The 21420-nt window shown below is 42.4% G+C and overlaps 4 protein-coding genes across 4 annotated transcripts; 2 read left to right on the top strand and 2 right to left on the bottom strand.

The window, feature by feature from the left end:
• Positions 1-4590: 4590 nt before the first annotated feature.
• On the bottom strand, positions 4591-6326 carry LOC125506903. The gene is made up of 4 exons (XM_048671611.1): positions 6278-6326; positions 5824-5867; positions 5576-5719; positions 4591-5242 (listed from the first exon to the last, which is right to left on the bottom strand). The coding sequence occupies exons 1-4, from the start codon at positions 6324-6326 to the stop codon at positions 4751-4753; spliced, it is 729 nt and encodes a 242-aa protein (XP_048527568.1). The 3' UTR covers positions 4591-4750.
• On the top strand, positions 6214-8041 carry LOC125508327. Its single transcript, XM_048673011.1, has 3 exons — positions 6214-6661; positions 6784-7004; positions 7291-8041. Exons 1-3 carry the CDS (start codon positions 6376-6378, stop codon positions 7420-7422), a joined length of 639 nt encoding a protein of 212 aa, XP_048528968.1. The 5' UTR covers positions 6214-6375; the 3' UTR covers positions 7423-8041.
• Positions 8042-8195: 154 nt separating this feature from the next.
• On the top strand, positions 8196-11152 carry LOC125508328 (cytochrome b-c1 complex subunit 6-1, mitochondrial-like). The gene is made up of 4 exons (XM_048673012.1): positions 8196-8358; positions 9868-9952; positions 10700-10789; positions 10866-11152. Coding segments are annotated over exons 1-4 (210 nt in total). The 5' UTR covers positions 8196-8356; the 3' UTR covers positions 10899-11152.
• Positions 11153-11621: 469 nt separating this feature from the next.
• LOC125508326 (serine/threonine-protein kinase STY46-like) lies at positions 11622-19484 on the bottom strand. The gene is made up of 15 exons (XM_048673010.1): positions 19021-19484; positions 18163-18277; positions 17489-17565; positions 16325-16397; positions 15921-16031; positions 15218-15268; positions 14964-15100; positions 14772-14879; positions 14522-14595; positions 13953-14128; positions 13645-13740; positions 12499-12579; positions 12340-12390; positions 12116-12256; positions 11622-12009 (listed from the first exon to the last, which is right to left on the bottom strand). The coding sequence occupies exons 1-15, from the start codon at positions 19254-19256 to the stop codon at positions 11953-11955; spliced, it is 1584 nt and encodes a 527-aa protein (XP_048528967.1). The 5' UTR covers positions 19257-19484; the 3' UTR covers positions 11622-11952.
• Between the last annotated feature and the right edge of the window lie 1936 nt (positions 19485-21420).

The following is a 21420-nucleotide window of genomic DNA, read 5'->3' as shown; positions in this document are numbered from 1 at the left end:
ATTGTTTGGTTGTGCAAAATCCTAGTTCTGAATTCCTGTAAATAATTATTTTATATGCTCTGAGTAGGTTTGTAGTAATTTTAATACTTCTGAATGTTGTAAATAATTCTGTTATATGCTCTGTATAGGTTTTAGGCATTTAAATACTTCTGAGATGATGTAAAAAAATTGTGTTGTACATGTTGTACAACTGAAGAATTTGTACATGGTGATGTAATTATAACTGGAAAAGGTTTGTTAGTCTAAAACCATTGTTATTTTCTTTTGCTTTTGTAGCTTGATGATGAAATTTGGGATGTCAGTTTAATTTCATTGGAAGAAGAACAATTATGGAGAGCAGATAGGGGAGTCTGACATAACATTCAGTCATTTGGTAGCTATCAAAGAGGAACAAGGTTATGATGAAGTTATTCAAATGTACTATCCAAAGGGTAGGTGCTGCATGCAGGGATGGACCTGATTATGTCAGATGACAATGTGGAGGAGATGCTTGGATTGTATGCCAGAGAAAAAAGTGTGACATAACTGTGATCAGTGCCAGCAAACCTGACTTGTTTGCATTAAAAGACCTTAACAAAGGGGCTGTATGTGAAGATCAAGTGCCCATTTCTGAGATTGGTAATCCAATTGTTTATGAGATAAATGATGATGGTGTGTTGTTTCAATCACAAGGCAGTTCTGAAGCTAATGCACATGAGTGTACCCCAATGCAGCCAGATGACTCTCAAGCAGAGTATTTGATAACTCAGCAGAGTTGCAATTTGCAGAAAGAGAAAGAGAAGGAGATTGTCATTGTAAATGACAATGTAGATGATAGTTCAGAAGGAGAACAATTTGATGATAGTTCAGAAGGAGAAGAACTTGATGATCCAGAACTGAAGCAAAAGATTTGTGAGCTAAAGAGGAAGAAAAAAGATCCTAAATACCACATGGAAGGTGATACAGATCCAGAAGATCTTTTCTGTGAGGAGGATAGTTCAGATGAGGATGAGGTTTTAGTACAACAAGCTCCACCACAAAAATTACCAGTTAGAAGAGGGCCAACTGACAGATCTCACTGCAGTTCTGCAGCAACAATAGAACCAGATTATGTGCCCTCCTCTGATGAGAACATGGAATATGTTAAGTGTGAATTATCAGATGAGGAGGAGATAAGATATGTCCCAAATACTGGCAAGAGATCAAGAGCTAAGAAGAGAGCTGTGAGGAAGTGGTATAATGAGGAACTGCAACAACCTGAAAGATCAAATTTGTTGGCAGATGTGTTTTGAGGATGTGTATCAGTTCAGAAGGGCTCTAGTGAACTTGCATGTAACTCAGAGGAGGAATTTCCACTATCATAGGAATTGCAAGGACAGGATAATAGTTGACTGCAGTCAAGAGGGTTGCAACTTTCATATGACTGCCTCACAAGTTGGAAAAGAGAAAACCTTCTGCATAAAGAAACTCCAACTGCAACACACATGTCCTGTACTTGGTGAGAACTGCAAAGTGCCCATTAAGTATGTGGCAAAGTCAATTGAGAGCAGCTTAAGGACAGATCCTAGCACATGTGTTGATACTGTGATAGAGAACACCAAGGAAAAGTTTGGTGTGGAGGTAGGCAAGAACAAGGCATACAGGGCAAGAAAACTAGCTTTGGCAGTGGTCCTGGGTGATCAGGAAAGGCAGTACACAAGAATCAGGGACTACCTTCAGACAGTGCTTGACACAACCCTGGATCTAGATGTATAGTTATACGTAGCCGTTGTGAGAGAGCACCCAAGTACCAATCCCAGATTTCATAGGTTGTTCATGTGTCTTGGAGCATCAATTGAAGGTTTTTTGAAAGGATGCAGGCCATTCATAGGTATGTTCATTGTTTTCAAATTTCAAATTATTTACATTGCACATTTAATCATCTTTGTAGTCCTAAAATTGTGATTATTTCAGGTTTGGATGGGTGCTTTGTAAAGCTGAGCACAGGACAACAAATTCTAGCTGCCACTGCAAGGGATGGTAATAACAATATCTATCCTATTGCTTTTGGAGTGGTTGAAGTAGAGGACACACCTAGCTGGAGTTGGTTCCTCACACAATTGAAAATAGCTATTGGTGGAGAAAAAGGGCAGTTTGGATACTATACAATTATCTCTGATAGGCAGAAGGTTAGTTCTAGAGCTCTAATTAAAACTGCTTCTCTCCTTTATTGTTCATGCTTGTTAAGTATTTTCTAGCATTTGGAAAGGAGTTTGGAAAGGCATGTTTGCTACTCTCTTATGTACATGTTTGTTAAGTATTTACTATGCATTTGCATGTGAGCAGGGACTTCTAAATGCCATAGATGCAGTCTTTCCAAATTGTCCTCAGAGATACTGTTTAAGACACATATATGCTAATTTTCAAAGTGCTGGGTTTAGAGGGGAGGAACTTAAAAAGTATATAGATGGTGCTGCATATTCTTATACAAGACATGGGTTTGATGTTAACATGGAGAACTTGAGACAAGAGAGCCAAGAGGCTTGGGAGTGGCTAAGTAAGATAGAGGAGAAAACATGGGCTAGATGGGCAATGGACACTAATTGTAAGACAGACCTGGTTGTCAACAATTTAAGTGAAGTATACAATAAGATGATCTTGGATGTAAGGGGGAAACCAATCCAGACAATGTGTGAGGGTATTAGGACCAAGTTGATGGTTAAGTACAGTGAGAAAAGAATAGGGGGCCAAAATGCTAGGTGGGAGATAACTCCAACATACTCAGAGAAGTTGGAGGAGTCAAAGAAGTGGGCTAGGAACTGCAAGGCGCAAATGGCTGGTCCAGATCTTTATCAGGTTCAGAGTGGGGAAAATACTTATGCTGTAAATTTGGCACAAATGACTTGTGGGTGCAGAAGATGGGACATGACAGCAATCCCCTGCCACCATGATGTGTTCTGCCATATATAAATCAAAGCAGCATCCAGAGATTTTGTCTCTGCATTTTTCAAGAAAGAAATGTACATAGGCAACATACATCCTACTATATCCCTCATGGGCCTGATCTTTGGACCAAGACACCTACCAGAGACATTGACCCCCCAGTTTTCAAGAAGAAGAAGGGAAGAAAGCAGACCAAGAGAAGAAAGGGTCTGTTTGAGGTGCCCAAGCCCAAAGATACATCTAGAGTTGGCACAATATCATGCAGCAATTGTGGTAAAGAGGGTCATAGGTACACCAACTGTGGACATGCACTCAAGCCATCACTTCTAATGAGAAAGAACAAACATGAGGTACACAACCTCTTCCTTCATTTCATTTTGCATTGCAGATCTCTAATTTATACTAACATTCTTCTCTCTTTCCAGCCCAATAGGAAGAACCAAGCAACTGCTTCTACTTCTACTAAGCCTCCAGCTGCTCCAAAGCCTCCAGTTGCTCCAAAGCCCACAAGATCTACAAGTACTTCTACTAGGAACACAAGGCAAGCAGCTCCCACACCCAAGAACAAAAGACAATCATCAAGTGCTGCCAGGACAAGCAGATCAACACCCACTACAAGAGCTGCTGGTAGGGCACCTTATGCTCCTCCAAGAGCTGCTGCAAGTCAGGCTGCTGCTGGTCCTTCACATGGACAGAAGAGGAAGAGGAAGCCTACCAAGTGGGATGATTATTTCACAGCAAGTGGAAATCACTGAAATGGAAAACTAAGGTTTGTTACTCTCCTTATAGTTTAGAGTGAAGAAGATTGGGTTGTTCTCGAAAGGCTTTTTTAGGTTCTAATTCTTTATTTTATCATGTAGGTGTTCATGTGCGCCCACCAATGGATGTGTACATGGCGCAAACTCCATGGCTCACGGCTCTCAAGTTTAGTTAGTTGTTAGTCTGCTGATAAGCCACGACCAACTTAGTGGTTCGTTCTAGTACTGGGCATTGTCATGGTCAGTTTTGGTTCTAATTCTGTAACTGCGCTCAGACTGTAGCTCATCTTGTAGTAGCTGAATCTGACTAGCCTTGGTGGTCATGTAATTCAGCTGGATCTAGTACTGGTGTCTGGTGCTAGTGTTTAGCATGTAAATGATCTGATTATCTATGGAAGTTTTAGTTTCATTGTCTTAATTCTTTTTTCTGGATTTAAAAGTTCAAGCTCGGATGGAGATCAACGTACTGTGCTTAGGTCCAGGAGAAACAACCAACAGAACTGTCTAAGGCAATTTTTGCGAAGACATTTTACTTTATAGGGGAAAGGTGTAAATGCATTAGTGACTTGATCCTGCCCCTTTATTTCAGATCTGACCGTAGCACTAGACCTGGAGCAGCGTATCATGCCAAGGACCGTAGCACTAGATATTTCCCCTTGGGTGCCGTCGACATCATGACACGACAAAACAGGCATCAACCCTATATTTGGGTGCCTTCGACATCATGACACGACAAAATAGGCATCAACCCTATGTTTGGGTGCCGTCGACATCATGACACGACAAAATAGGCATCAACCCTATGTTTGGGGTGTCATCGACAACACGACAAGAGAAGGTAGGCATCAACCTATATTTGGGTGCCGTCGACAACACAACATGACAAGATAGGCTCAACCCTATATTTGGGTTCGACAATATGACACGACAAGATAGGCTCAACCCAACTTAGTCTCAAACATACCTCATAATTCAACTAGCATCACAAACAACAAGACAGAATAGATCAACATGTAGCATCACAATAGCCTCAAACAACATGACACAATAGTCTGAAAATACTTAATAATTTAAGCACTCCATCATCATCTTCACTCCTCCAAGATTGCCTTCATCATCTTCAGCTTCATCTTGTTCTCCTCTCCAACCTTCCAAAGGTCATGTAAGTTATATTCAAGTTTTTTCTTCTCCTTTTTGAGCTCAGCAGCAACCTCTTCAGCCACTTCAACCTTCTTTTTCAGATCAAAGTTCTCTTTCTCTAAGTTGATCATCTTGTCAGCTGCATCTAGAGGTATATTCTCCTCATCCACATCCATCATTATTTTTCTATAATTCTCCTTGTGCACAGACTTCTGAACAGATTCACAAAAGTCCTTGGTAAGCTGAATGTGCTGGTTGTACTTTTCCTGTACCATCTTAATTTCTGCTTCTAACTTGGAAATCTTCTCCTCATTAGCTAAATTATCTCTAATTATGCCTGCCTTGGCTTCCTTATACAGATCCCAGAGTTTTGTCAATGAATTCTTTAGTGCATAAGGCCATTCATTGTCCACCCATTCCACAACACCACAATTGTTACCCTCCTGCAACCAATTTTTTTCCTTTTAGTTAACAATACAATAAACAGATAAGTGAATTATAAACAAGTGCATAATTTTTTGGGTTACTTTAATACAAAAAGCACAGCATTGAATTGCATTACCTATATGTAAATCATTTATACATATTTCAATACAATAAAACAACATCTCTCAGTTCTGTAAAGTTAGTGTCTACATCATTCCTAAAACAGAGCCATTACATTACCTATATCTAAATCAATTAATTCTAATCTAAAAAACAGAGTTATGTCTAAGAATTCCAACAAAATAAAGTAACAGAGCTATATTTAGATCTAGATCTTATTTGCTACTGACCTTCTTGGCGCAACCATAAAATCTACGGCCAGTGTTCAGCCCATCGAACACAACAAGCCTCTCAGGAGCATTCCCATGCTTGCAAAGGTGCTTTCCAGTGGCATCAATGCCTGACCAATCCCTGTCCTCTATTGTTGCTGGGCGCTAAGTAGAGCAAAGTGGAGAAAATCAAAACAAATGCAATCTCTCATCTGAAAATCGAAAATCGCAAACCCTAACCCTAGCCAGAGAGCAGTGGGGATACTCACATATGGTTCCTCATCGACCTCATGTGCCAGCTGCGACACCGAATCTGAGGGAGAACTAGGTCACGAGTGAGAGGATGGGGAATGGTGGCGCGGGGACAAGCTGGTCCGGTCGAACCAGGTCAAGGGAGCGCCGCTAACGGGCGTCATGCGCGCGCCGTCTGCCCCTTGCCACGTGGCCTGACGGCTGGGCCCGGGACGTCAGGGTTTCTGTCAAAACGCGGTCAAGCGACCAGTTAGTGCTCTGTGCAACAAAATTACTGAAAAACGGTGGTTTCTGCAAACTTTTATGAAAACGGTGGTTTTTCGCAACAAGCGACGCAATTGTGGTGGCTTTTCGCAATTTACTCTATTCAAAGAGACATGACCGATCGTTTTATTTACCTTCTTTGGCATCTAGAAATCTTAGTCAATGCCTCCACGCCGCATTGAACTCCTTCATATCATCTTGGTCGACCGAGAAGGAGGAGCGGCGACGCGCAAAGGAGGCGGAGGACGGACCGCATCTCGGAGTTCTGCAGCGAGCATGCGCTGCCCTCAAGTGGAGGAGCGGTGATGCGCGGGGATTGGGAGGAGCGCATCTCCGAGCTCCCCAACAAGGTTGCGCTGCCGCTCAAGTCAGCCATCTGCCGCGGGACGCTCCCCTCGCGGTGGCGCAACCTCTCGGTCTTGGAGCAGTGGTCGTCCGAGTCTTGCCGAGCGCGTCATCAACGGCAGGGATGGAGGACCAGCTCACGGTCCTCGGGAGCACCGGCAGCCCGTGTGTCATCGCTCTGCCTCCAAGTCTCGCCGGGCGCGTCGGCGGCGGCAAGGACGGGGACCAGCTCGCGACCCTCGACATGTGAGAGAGTTTAGGCTAAACGAGGCTTGCTTGGCTACACCAGCACCGTCCTGCCCCACTCGCTCGGCCTCGGCGATGAGGTGCTTGAGGCTATGAACTTTAACATGGGAGGCCCTGTCCAGGTACTACGATGACCTCACGAGGATCCCGACGTCTCTGTACAAGGCTAAAAGCTCGATGTAGGTCGTGGAAGGCAAGATGTATACGCTCGGTTGCTCACCGCGACCGCGGGCCACTGTGCCTGTTCCCGGAAGCATCCCTCACGGCCGGGAAACAGACGGTTGCTTCACTTGCTTCTAGCATGATGGAGGCGTGCGGTAGAAATGCCCGAGTCCTCCCCATGGTAAGAGGGTCGGTCAGAGAGCCTCCTCAGGTTTTTTCCATGACTGAGCTTATTTTATTTTGTCAGGTTCCGCCACAACTATATAGGTGCTAGACATCTTGCCTGACAAGGGTAGTTCTTCGTTGGTGCAAAATTGATGATTCTTTGTTGCTCCATATGACTATTGTTGTTCGCATTGTACATTGCTCTCATATCATTCAGAGAGCATATCATTCTGATGAATCTATATTTGCTAATTTAGAAAACTAAACATCGTAACTGTGTTGGATGACAAGCTTATTTTTAGATTTGGTCAGATCCCACCCGTCTCACTGCAAGATCTAGGACCATCCGTATTATTGTTGCTGCACCCGTTAGAGAGAACAAATTCCGCAGGGGTACCTCAAACGGGGCAGCAACTGGCACCCTGTTCTGGTAAATACAGACAACAACCATGCCCTGCCCTCCCTGTTCGATTGTTCAGCAAGGTATGCTTTTGTCCTCCGTTTAACTTTAAACATTAACTGGCTGAACTCACTTATTTTTACATATAATCATGGTTTATTGACTCAGTTCACTCTATTTCTCCTACGGATAGGAGCATCGATGGATTGCATGCTTCCAGTTGCATGGGCACTTGGTCAGAGACTTCTATGTTTTTTTGTAATATAACTGGTTTGTTTTACTTATTTAGTTAATAAAATGTGCAGACAACTTGGAAAAAATAGATAGGAAGGGGTAATAATTTTTTTTGAATGGGGCCAAAAAACAGGTCCATTTAATCGCCGAGAGCTAAAACCGTCAGATTTTCTTGAAATTGTAAGAAAATGTGTTACTTCTGATTGTTAGTTTGCACATATGTGGAAGCAATTGATTCTTACAAAATATTCCGCGGCAACGCGCGGGGTATCATCTAGTACATGCACAACATTAGAAGCATTCTCCTAGGATCCCAACTAATGACATGTATAATGAAAAAAAACTATAAGCAAAAAAACATTGAATTTGGTATTATTGCCTAAATAAACGCGACCCATGTGGGCTAAACGTGCCGCCAGCCTGGCCCGTGTTAAGGCGGCCGTGCTAAACATCTTTCTGAAAGTTAGTCCATGATTGTTAGTCCTCGGTGAGCCATGCCGTGCAGGGCCGCGCTGGCCCATCTGGCCAGGTCTGGGCCGGAAGCGGAACAAAGCCCATAGGTTCCGAAAAAACCATAGGTCGAGCTGGCCCTTCGCGTCTCTCTTCCCCTCCATTCCTCCTCTTCTCCGCATCCACCCGAACGAAACCCTAGTCTCCCATCACTTGGATCCGGTCTTTGACATTCTTCGACGCAGGACGCCGTAAGAAATTTCGCTAGAGATCTTGCAGCTGCCATGTATGTTTTCTCTCTCTCTCTCGCTCTCTTTTTCTCGAAAGTTCTTTTTACCGCTCGTTCAGTCTATGAACTTCGATCGTGTCTTGATCTTGTGCATATGTTGGGGGCAGTTTTAGATCTTCCTTCTCACTATCAGCGTTGAAGTATGGTAACGCAATTCGCGTATTTATACATGATTTTTGTGTCCGAAACGAATTTGAAATCTAACGGGGCATCAGAAGCATGGCGAATCAATTACATTTGAAGGCAAGAGCGCACATTTGTATTTTTGGAACACAGTGCGACTTAAATCCCGCAATTTGAGCCAGCCGATTTTTTTTCACCTTGGACGAAATAGTGATGATCTCATCAGCCGATTGGAAACTTGATGAATCGGTGCGTTTATCTAGGCAATAACACAAATTAAATGTTTCTCTGCTATAGTTGTTTTCATTATACATTTCATTAGTTGGGATCCTAGGAGTATGCTTCCAAAGTAACACATGTATTTGTTCTTGGGTTCTGATGCAATGGCTTCAAATCCGTAGGCGGAGTGAGGTTTGTCCTGACCATTAATCACGGTGGAAGTAGGATATTTTGTTTGAGCATTGTGATGCAAATAATTTGCTTTAATCCACACAATAAAATGCCCCACCCCTGGTTACATTTCATTGGCATTTGACATCTCGAATGTCTAATTATTTTTTATCGATGTATATAATGTGGACATACATATATTAAACCACTACTGTAACTGCTATAATAAGGTTTTGACTGCCTGTTGTGACCACATCCGCGCAACCAATCGGTGATGCCGCTGTCATGATCGCAGCAAACTGTGCTTGACTTGCATCGTGTTTTACTTATTTATTAGCTATATTCTTCATTTGTTTTTAGTTTATGTTGAGATGAAACGCTAAATTATCTATCCTTGAGTGTGATTGACATGTACTTACATTATGTTTGTTTCATACCTCCTATATATTTTCCTTGTACATTTATTATATTGACTGCAAATTGAAATCTGTGTTACGTACTTGCTTGCGATGACAACAAGCAAAGATTTGCTTGTACAGTAGATTGTTCATATACTTATTTATAATCAACACTTTTCTGCAAGCATTAACTTTATGCAAATAACTTAACGCCAAATGGAACATTTATTAAACCCAAGTCGGTTTGATGCAAATAATGCATCTCTTCTGAATCTCAAGGGAGTCAACCTGTCTGACCATGGTGGGAACATGTTGCAGCTATTAATACTTGATTTAACTCCCAATGTATGAAGGGAAAAGGGAAAACAATCTTCTGGAGAACTTTTAAACAAGTTGCTGCCTACTTATCGTCAAATTTCAATAATCTCGCAATGATTGGTCGTTACTGTTCTATCTGTGTTTAGTCAATAATTCATTCTTAAATAATTCTCTGTACAAGAAAGATCATTGCTTCCATTATTCTTGTAATGCTTGATAACAGCAAAGTTTACCTTCCAGCGTTTGGGTTTTGTAAACATGTTTTGTTTCATGGCAGGGCGGACAATGAACCTATTGACCCAAAGAATTACCTTGAGGAACGCTGCAAGCCGCAATGTGTAAAATCATTGTATGACTATGAGGTCAGTGCCATATTTCTCATAACCACAAGACAAACTATTAGAGTGAATCAGGAAAATAAGTGGTAGCTAGTCATTTCTTGTAAATTGCTTGCTAAACAAGCTAGGACCTCTAGTAAGCTGATCTATTTAGGATGTTAGAGCCAAACAAAATTCACTCATGGACTAACTTTCAGAAAGATGTTGCACATGGCTATATTTAGTACAAATTGCTTTTGAATATATGGCCCTAATGGCCTTCAGGATGCAAAATTCATTTAGACGAGTGCTTAGAATATAGCCGCATCATCAAGCACCCATGTAAGAGTGAATCACCTCGTCTAATGCAAGCACCTATGTAAGAGCGAATCACCTCGTCTAATGCAAGCACCTAGATATAGGTTTTGTTTTGCTATAAACACTTCCATTGTGCACACTTGTAGTTTCACAGTTAGTCCTGTTCTACTAGAAACTGGTGATTATTACTGTTACATTTAGTATCTTGTTGGAATTTACTGGATGCCCATCTGAGCTTTGTGCCTAGCCCTCTAGCACACTAGTTAGTTTACTGGATGAGGTGGTAGCATGCTGTACCATATGGCATGGATGACTTGTACATAGATTCTGCTTGAGTTGCATGATAACAAATATGGATCAGGTGGACTGTTATTTATGTTCCATTTATGCTCAACCTAGTCTTGTCAATTTATGTTCCATTCTGTCTGAGGGAACACGTGATTTACGTGTCAAGCTTGCATGCTTACTCTGCAGAGATGTGTGAAGAGAGTCGAGAATGATGAAACTGGGCAGAAGCACTGCACCGGGCAATTCTTCGACTACTGGTCATGCGTTGACAAATGTGTAAGTACAACCTGTACATCGACTAGTTCCAAACTACCGTTCGTGGAGTGTTAATACTTTGAACATGTGTTTGCAGGTAGCACCAAAGCTCTTTGAGAAGCTCAAATGATGGATGGGGTGGCGCTGATTGCCACAGACCCCAATAAATCGATCCACTGTCCTGATTTCTGATTGTGCTGAACCTGTAACAAGGAGCTTCCTTCTATCTGTTGCTAAAACTTGTCAAAACAAGCAAACACAATTATTTTGGCAGTGGGAACAATAACTTTTATTTTGCTTGTGTAATGTTCGTTCTGTCCCTGTATACTTGGGCAGATGAAAGCATTTCTGCTTTACTTCAATCCATCTTCAATAATTTTTGCAGATTCAGGACCCTTGAGATATACCATTTTTTTTTAGTCAGATAACTGATTGCCATGTTTTAGATCCTCTTTGGCTTACATCCCATGTAGCTCAATAACACTGCACAACTGACTAGATAAAACCATGATTCCCTGCATTTGGTGTAGATGATACACGAGATATAAACATCCTTCACAACAAGAGATGGGCTGTATTCACCAGAAAAGACAACTTGGTGTACATGATACACGAGATATAAACATCCTTCACAACAAGAGATGGCCAAAGCAGTAAATTCTAGGGCACATGTTTACATACCAAAGCTATGACCAGTATACTTAACAGAAAATTCGATGATGGGCTGTATTCACCAGAAAAGACAACTTGGTGTACATGATACACGAGATATAAACATCCTTCACAACAAGAGATGGCCAAAGCAGTAAATTCTAGGGCACATGTTTACATACCAAAGCTATGACCAGTATACTTAACAGAAAATTCGATGATGGGCTGTATTCACCAGAAAAGACAACTTGGTGTACATGATACACGAGATATAAACATCCTTCACAACAAGAGATGGCCAAAGCAGTAAATTCTAGGGCACATGTTTACATACCAAAGCTATGACCAGTATACTTAACAGAAAATTCGATTTTCTTTGTAGTAACAGTGAAACACAGCCTGAAAAAAACATTAGGCCCCAAGATGACTGTTCAAATTGTACATAACAAAAGGTAAACCAAAACCAAAAATGATACGCTACATTCCTCAACATCAGTGTTCCGGATCCTAGTATGTCAGGTATGTGCAGAGGGTCAGTCTGTCGAGGCCGAGATATCCTTCAGTTGTTTGCTCGTTTCACCTGAAGTTCCCTGTAGAAGGAGAGAACAATCTACTGTTACGGTTCTTTAATTCCTGATTTTATATCTGGTAAGGGGTATCTTTCTCTAAATACAGGAAGAGTGATTCTGCACGTACCTGAACTTCTGCCAGAAGACCCTCCAGTTCAGTTAATATATCTGGGAAAGCAGGCCGATTTGCTGGGATGGTTTCCCAACATCTCTGCAGCAAGTCTAATAGCTTGGGATGTGTCTTTTCTGGCAGCACTGGGCGCAGCCCCTAGTATGACAGTCAAGTGTTCGGATACTGAGCACATCTCACACAATGAGCATATTACGTACAAAATCTACAATATTACCTACCTGCCTCACACCTACAGCTGCTTGCAGAGGTGTCATGGTATCATATGGGATCTGGAAACCAAAGAAATAAAAAAATATCAACAACCTTAACAACTGCAATGATTAATCAACTGTTTGCGTTTGGTAAGAACTCTAACCAGTCGTGTAAATTATACATACCTTGGACGTCAGGAGTTCCCAAAGCACAATAGCGAAACTAAATACATCTGCTTTGTTATCATAGGGTTGATGATTTATAACCTACACATGGAGCAGAAAAGCACGTTAGTATAGAGTAGAGTTTCTTGTTTTCAACCCTTTAGTAGTTGTGAGTGGAGATAACAATGCAAATATGATAGGCCGTAGACAATTGAATTAATACTCAGATCACTGACACAATAAGGCCCCGCTTGGATCATCATTTTCCAGCGATTTACACCTGGAAAACATACCTCCGTATAAGAAAACGGGGTGGTCTTCTGTTAGGTACTTGGATCGTCGTTTCTGGGCTGTAAACTTTACACCCGATTTCCAAGTTACAATGGTGTTTCGCTGGTTTCTGAAACACACCTCGGTCCGTCATTTCTGCCCGGTATCTCTCTCTTCTCGATTGACAGCTGCTTTACCTCGGAAGGCCGGAGCAACAGGGGGCGGGCCGAGGACCGCCGGCCTGTGTGGGCGCCGCCGCACGGAGGAATTCCTGTCGGCCGGCGGGTTCAGGCGACGACGAGCAGGCGGCCCGAGGTCCTGGCCAGGCAGAGAGCTACTCCAGCTGCGTGAAACGGCCGCCATGGTCAGTCATGGTTGAAGCGAGTCGCATCATGCGACCATCCCTTGACGCATCTCAGACGGCCGCCATGGTCGGTCATGGCCGCCGAATTTGCCTCGTCTCTGGTGTGTGGCGGACGGCAGCAGATTTGGCAACTTCGTCGTCCAGAGGCAGCCGAACTGGAGTCCGCGACCATTACGCGGGGCTTTTCCCCAGCCGATGTGCCAGTTCGGATTGTGCAGCATCGGTCTTGGACGTGCAGGGCTGCCCTCGTTCTCTGGCTGAGCCGGCAGCAGCGGATTACAGGGGTAATATATTCGTTTGTATTTTACTGGCATACAGTAATATCCGGGGATAATCGTTTACAGTTGTAAACTTTCAGACATTCCAAGCGGGGCCTAAACTAATCCAAATTAGTGATTTCAGAGGCATGATGTGTTTGATATCAGCAGTCTATACTATCAATTCTAGTCAGGACTTGAAAAAACGAAATCACAGACCCATTTTGAACATAGTTTATAACTTAGGTTGGTTTGAGTTTAGGCCACCCATCATACCTCAGGCGCCATCCATCTGTATGTTCCAGTTTCAGCTGTCATGATACCACCTTGATCCTGGAACCGAGCTACACCAAAATCTGCTACTTTAACAACCTAGAAAAGGACAGCACAAACAATCATCAGTTAGAATAGTCTTGGTAAAAATACAACATAATGCATGACCCAAAGCTCTGACGACAGATAGGAGCACCTAGATAAACACAATGTGCACCGACAGTATCCTCCACATTCACTGCTTGTCTTTGTGTTCTGCTATTGTTTTCTCTCTATATTCATGACAAATTAAAAAGTTATATGCTACGTACATGATCTTTGTCCATTAGAAGGTTTGCTGTCTTTAAGTCTCTGTGGATAATACCCCTCTGATGCAAGTAACACATCCCTCGGCATACATCACATGCAAACTTCAGCAGAGTTGGGAGATCAACGACATTACACTGCTTGTGCACATAATCATACAGACTTCCTCCAGACATGTATTCTGTATGACATGAAAATAACTGTTGAGTAACAAACACACCAGTTAAGCAAAGACAAAAAAAACACATCATCTTCCTCATTCCCTCTGTACCTAAATATAAGCCCTTTTTAGAGATTTCAATATGGACTACATACGGATGTATATAGACGTAGTTTAGAGTATAGATTCAATCATTTTGCTCCGTATGTAGTCCATATTGGAATATCTAAAAAGACTTATATTTAGAAGCGGAGGGTAGGAAGCATAATTTCTTGGATCTGTAAGTTATATTTGGCCAACATTACAAGATCATAAGCTATTGTGTAAAACATTTCCAGATCTATTTTTCTCTATAACAAGCAATTCTTAATAAGGCTCAATATCAGATCCAGCGGATGCTGCCATAAAGCTCACCTGTAATTATACAAAATTTTGGTGGTTTTGTGCATGCACCAATGAATCGCACAACATTGGTATGATGAACTTCCCTGAAAGGGTGAAGTAATTTAGTTTTGGTACTTGCAAGGGACAACACAATTCATGTATGCTTAACTGAGAGTAGTGATGTGCTCATTCCTACATATAACGAAATATTTAAATTTCTTCAACCAAATTATAAGCATGGCAATCTTACATATGCTCCTAAAATGTAAAATGTCAATACCTTAGAATATATACTTCTTGTGTAAACTCGTTCCAAACATTATTATTCAAATGCTCGGCTTTTAGAACTTTAACAGCAACATCCTCGCCAAAGTAAGTCCCATGAAACCTTCACATAAGCATAAGACATCTTAAGAAGAAAGCAGTACTGAATACAGAGCCTCAGTAACTCGATAGTATACAATTCACTCACAAATCTCCACAAGAACCAGAAGCAATCATCTCTCCCATCTTCAGAAGCCGCTTGTCAATTTCCCATTCCCCACCTTTTACCTGGAATGGCAGTGTTCTTTCCGCAGCTGAGGAGTGAGATGAACCAGACCATGAACCCTGTCACGCAGAAGGAACGGGTTGATTATATTGCTTCATGCATCAATAACTAGCAGAAACATAATCAGAAACATCTGCATGCAAACTTCTATCTATTTTGAATGATTGAGAATCTACCTCATTCCTTAAAACAGATGCTTCAAGCGCCTTATGTAAACCATCAGTGTCCTGATCATACCATTGCAAGTTGCCATCATTTAAGTAGAATAAAAATGTAATCCACATATAAATAGAATCATAACACCTTAGCTAATTTATTGGCATAGGCCCTGTAGTGTTAATAGACATGCATTATCATTGGTCATTGCAACATGAGTAAGGGAGGAATGCAACAGCGTGGCATCATTGTCATGTTGTTTCTATCAGAATGCCAAGGCAGGCCTCAATAAAATTGTTGTTGGAAATACAAATGGGATGTGGCATATTCAGGGTTACTTCTTCAGGATATGACTTGAAAAGTTGTATCTTTCATTCTGGTTAGTGCTTAAAAAAAAAGCTTACATAACTTCTGATACTAGATTACTTGTCGGTACAATTAACTCTTCAAAATATAAGCTGTATGATATCAGTTTAAACTGTGCACTTGTATTGGCTATACCCTCGCTCAAGTCAAGACTCTACGTTTTTACATGTAGCAGTGTTAACTTCATCTCAAGGTGGACTATCACCACATCCATTTGATTCTTGCAGCAATATCAAAATGTAATAATCATCATTTATTTGTAAAAATAAATAGGCCAGTGGAAACGCTCTAATACATCAGTTAAAAAACTTTGCATTCAATAAATGACATGATATGATGATAAGAACCTAAGATTACCTCAATGGGCCAACCATCAACAACAAAAACATCAAGAGAATAGCCATCTACCGTAGAGAAAACATGTGCTTCCCTGATGTTCAGTCCAATGTCTGATAGCAAGGCAGACAGCTGGCAGAACAGTGTAGTTAGAATGGATACTGGGGTTAAAAGGATAAAGTCTTCCCAAAGAAATTATTAGCATGTATAGTCAAATACATGGTTAAATGCAGAAATGTTGTCCTTTACTAAGATTCCTAGAGTATAAGTACAAATACTAAGTAAGCAGGCATGTCAAATTAGACTTTAAAACAGCAAGCGTGAAAAAATTGATGCTTTATACAGCATTGATGAAAAATACTGCCAGGCAGGGAAGTTAAAAATGTATTATGACTTCAAGTTGAAAGGCGTCAAAGATTGCTGACCTGACTAAGGAGCTTTGGCTTGTCAATTGTGGAGAAAACTATCTCATGAATGTGTGTGTACGGTGTGTCCTGCCTGTGAAATACAGAGCCAAGAGAAGTATATTCGTAAAATTCTAGATATAAACAGATTTATCTGGAAGAAGGCGCACATTTGTGTACATGGGCATCAAGTAGTGTTTATGCAGATGCAAATTGCCATTTTGTGTTATTTGCATCAAAGTGCATCAAATTTGGAATTATTTAGAGAGGTTGCCCCCCCCCCCCTGATTCCCGTTCTGACACCGCTATTGCTTGTCTACAGAAACACCTAAGCATTTACTCTGTATGGTTCAACTGTACGACAGAAAGTGGGACAGCTATAGTGTGGATGCATTAGTACTCCTTTTGTCCTCCCTTTTCCAAATACTTGGCACTTTTCAGTTTTGATCAACACAGACATATGTAGGCAAACATTTTCTTTGGTAGAAGCTGTAATATCTGAAGCGTGTAAAACAAGCTGGTAAACTTGGGGGAAGGCATATGTTTAATAGGGGTAGTTTGAGGAAGTTCATCTCAGGGCTGTATGGTGTGAAGGATTTATAGAGAAAAAGATCAGACGTGCCTAGTCAGAAACAGAGGAAATACATCAAGGGTTGCAAATTACAAGCCTTAGGATGCAAACATACAAGGAAGGCTATGCAAATTACATGGTAGGAAGACCATGAGCACACGAATTTAATGTCGTATCAGAGTTTATTTATTTCTACACCCTTTTTTGTAAAGAATGTATATTCATAAAGCTCCTTTTGCATGCAAAGTAAAATGATGTGTTTATTGGAACTAACAGATGCAAGAGTGCAATTTGCACCCACTTACAGAAACCACAGTAACATTTTATTATATAGATGTGTTGTATGTTCCCCGTATTTTTTCTTCATGTCCAGCTGATTTTCTGGTTCTTGATGTATATCATCCTAACTCAACTGTAGGCTATTTCACCAATCGTCCATGAATGTAAAGCTATCCTAAGATCTACAAACAGTGTAAAGAACCACAGCCTTAGTGAAGACAACAGAAGATATCTTTTTATCAGTTATGGCAAATGAGAAATAGCAATGAAACACATGTTACATTCAGCTTGGGGCTCCTCAAAACAAGAAGCATCAGATAACAGTGCATGAGTACCTTACAGAGAGATCATCACCATCATCAGCCCCTTCGTCAGATGCATCAGAGCCATACGCTGAATCCATGTCTTCAACCTTTAACCAGAGTTGAGAGTAAATTCTACAACTTCAATTTATATTTATGATACTAAAGGTAAACAATTATTAATGCCCCGGGACAAACATGTATAAGAGAGAGAGAGAGAGAGAGAAAATGAGTAGACATATAGTAGAAGCTAAGGAACCTTCTCTGTTGACGATCATTCCATCTAAATCATGAGATATCAAACCATTGTATTAGCCAAACAAACATGCTTCACATAAACAATATAGCATGTATCAAGCTTCACAAGTCACCTGTCCTATGACAATTTTCACCACAAGATAATCAACTGTCATTCTATTATGGTATGACAGCTTAAGTCGCTTATGTGTACCAATATTCGTACCAATATTCATTTGATACAGAATTTCTACTGTCAGGGGCAGGCCGAGACATAAGGCCAGTGTCACCATTTCTTTCCAACTAAAATTAGCCAAATAATAACACCGAGGGAGTGTTTCTGCAGAAGCATCATATGTAACTACTAGCTAGAATCCAACAACCATCCACTAGCCAATAAAGGAAGGTACAGTTGTCACATAGCACTAATTAGCTGCTTGTCGAAAATCCAACTAACATAAGAGCTTTACCCTCAAAAAACGGACACGGAAAGCAGGGCGCCTCAGAGGATCCTTTGCTTCCGCCAAGACCTTCTGATGGACCAAGACATCTGCTGATTTGTCGACATTGATATCAAGTTGATAGCTACAGAATGAGAAAAACAAAGATGAACCAATATTAGCCCTATGAGTGTACAAAAGACAAAGAAGGAATAATTAACTGGCCCAGGAATATTGAATCCAAAATAATGACTGCAACAGCTTCATTTCCAGATATGAGGTAGTATAAAAAAGGGAACAATTCCCAGAGAGAACAGGATTTGCAAATGGCGAGTATGAGAATAATGCAAGAATCTAACCAATAATTCATTCATGCTATACGAACATAAAATACCAGATAACCAGAAGCATAACAAGCCAGCAACCAAGTAAAGGGCAAGCTCAGTTTCTTGGAAAAAAGAAAAAGTAAAGGGCAAGCGTCCAGAACAAGAACTCCTTTCTGGAAGATAATGGTCTGAATCCAGTAATATTCACTTGAATTAAATTGAAGCTTAGCATAAGCCCAGAAGAGACCAGTTCAAAATCGAGTGAGCACAGTAAGAATGCTGATTGCCCTACTCGACATAACTGTAGATAAAATCTAAACAAATCGAATTCCCCAGCAAAAATACTGACGGTTCAATTCCGTAGCCAAGTCAAACACAACACCACTCCCAGCGAATGAAACACCAGTGAACACTGGAAGGTAGCTCGAATGTCACCGCGGCAACAGTTTTTATATGCTAGCACGATACTAGCCATTAACCATCGCGAGACCTAATGGAGAAGCCCAAAACAATCTGAAACGCGGTGCCGAGCACAGAGACATTGGCAGAGCTAACCGATCACCTGAATGGAAGCCGCGCGAAATGGGCCTCGAGCTGGACGCGGAAGTCGGGGCCTGCCGCCTCCTCGTTGCCGTCAGCGACGAGCCGCTCGAACACCTGGGTGCAGATGTCGCGGGGGGCTCCCCCGCCTCCGCCGCTCCCGCCCGACACGGCGGGCGCGGGCGACGCCTCACGCGGAGGAGAAGAGCTCTCCCCCACGCCCTCCTCCACGCTCCCACCCTCAGCCGCCACTGCCATCCCCCCGCAAACCCTCCGCCGCCGCCCGAGAGGTCACCGGGCGCGCATCGTCCGTTCCCTCCAAGCTCCGACGCTCGCCTAGGGTTCCGTCTCGCTCAACCGACGGCGTGTTGTAGAAGGTTCGCGGGTTGGTGGGTACTAATGGGTAGTTGGAGCACTTAAGGGAGAAGGATAGGAGTGGGGGAGGGGAAGAAAGAAGAGGAAGACGATGATGGCTCGAGTGACGTAGGCGCGAGGTGTGGGGAAGTAAATTCGATGCCATACCAGGGATAAAATGGTCTTTCCGTGACGACGAAATGCCCCACCCCCCACGCTTCCGGGGGCGGCTTGCCATATGTGTGGTGCATTGTTTCCACGTCTCCAACAGCAGCCCTATAACCCTCAAAAGAAAAAAAAACAGCTGCCCTAAAAATGGTTGAAATACAATTCTAAAAATAGAAATATAGTTGAAGCAAAATTAATGACACAAAAATCTTCAACAACGGACCTAAAACAGGGCACTCAAACATCAAAACATTTTCTCGAAGAACATCCAATCTGATCACATTGAATATTTGATATAGGGCAAAACCCTGGGTGGCCTGATATTCATGAATTGAAGGTGGAATCGAGGAGGAACACGAAGAACATGAGAGGAAAACCTAAGATATCACAAGGGGAAACACTTTATTGGACAAGATTTGCATCAAGTACTCCTCAAATCACAAGCAATACATGGGATGCATCATGATCCAAAAACAACAAGTGAAATAAAGATACAAAGGTAGTTCATCCAAATCTCATGGAGAGATGGGTCTTGAATCCCTAAGGATCTTCTGCAATGGAGGTCTTGAACTCTGATAGAGTCTCTCTCTCTCTCTCAAGAGGAGTCCCACAAGGGGAGATACATAAGCTAAGCTCAAGTGTAGTTCTAATCTTAGCTAACCGTAGAAGTGAGGAGGGGGTCCATTTATAGGCTAGTCCACGAAGGAGTAAGTGAGAGGGAGATACATGGGCCTCTGGCCCAACACTGCGCACACGAAGGCATCAGATGTCCTGCCTCTCGTGGTGTCGGATGTCCGGCCAAGCAATGGTCAACCTTCGGGTGACCTCTTGCCAGATTTCTGGCAGGGGCCCGAATGTCCGGCCCGACCGTGTAGCACCGGATGTCCGGCCGCTGATGCGCTTCGGTCATCCGTTGGTGCAGCTCCTTCTCGGCTGCACAGGCGTCGGATGTCCGGCCTTGGCCCGGATGTCCGGGCGTTGTAGGTTCAGCAACTTTGTCTTCTTTCGTCTTTGCTTCCACGCTTCCCTCGCGGATGGCGTGTGCATTCCTTGGCGCTTGCACTCCTCCTCATCATCCGTGAGGATCCGATAATACATGTGCATGCACACGAGGGAAGTGTCAAGTAGTATACCATCCTCAACGCTTAGCATGATAGAGGCAAAGGTGTCCCGATGTTTCGATGAGATGGTGGCTATCATTTTCTGTGGGAGTCGACCTTGACGATCCGACTACGAACGTGCGAGACGTCGCGCCTTAGCAATCGCTAAACCAACTTCCGAGGGTTATTGACCACGCCGGAGCACGATCAACCTGACCACGAGGGTCTGTTTCCCGCGAGCAAACGAAGAACAAGCAAGAAACTGAGATTGCAATCTGGATATTGCGAATATAAGATGAAAGCTTTATTGATCAAGGTGGGGTTCTGTGACGTCTTGGTCTGGTCGTTGGACACAAACGAAGTACGCGAAGTTGCAGCTATGGCGAACTTTTAATCTAAACAAAACACAAAGCCTAAACGATGCCCTAAGGGCTGTATATATGGAGGAGAGAGGGGGAATTTCGTGGCCCTTGGTGGAGGGGTCCGAAACCAACCCTAACTGTTGTTTCCCCACACATACGGACTCTAAAAACAGCCTATACTTAAGTACTTCGAAAATACATGGGCCTGGCCCAATAATAAGGTGACGCAGCACCTAAAATAGCCTCTGGACGAAATTTATGAAGTGGCATATTGTATATTTCGTCCCATGCTTCATGCACTCATTATGGTGGCTTCAGAGTCCTAGAATCATCACTTGTAACTCCGTTCTTGTTCCCCTTGGGCATGCCATCATCTCCATGCTTGAACTTGCTCCAAGGTTCATCTTTCTTGTCCAAGCTAGGCCCTTCATTTGTAAG

Source organism: Triticum urartu, chromosome 5 (genome assembly GCF_003073215.2).
Source record: "Triticum urartu cultivar G1812 chromosome 5, Tu2.1, whole genome shotgun sequence".
NCBI classification, from domain to species: Eukaryota; Viridiplantae; Streptophyta; class Magnoliopsida; order Poales; family Poaceae; genus Triticum; species Triticum urartu.
Note: the sequence above shows the minus strand (reverse complement) of the source record. Positions and strands in the feature narration are given on the sequence as shown.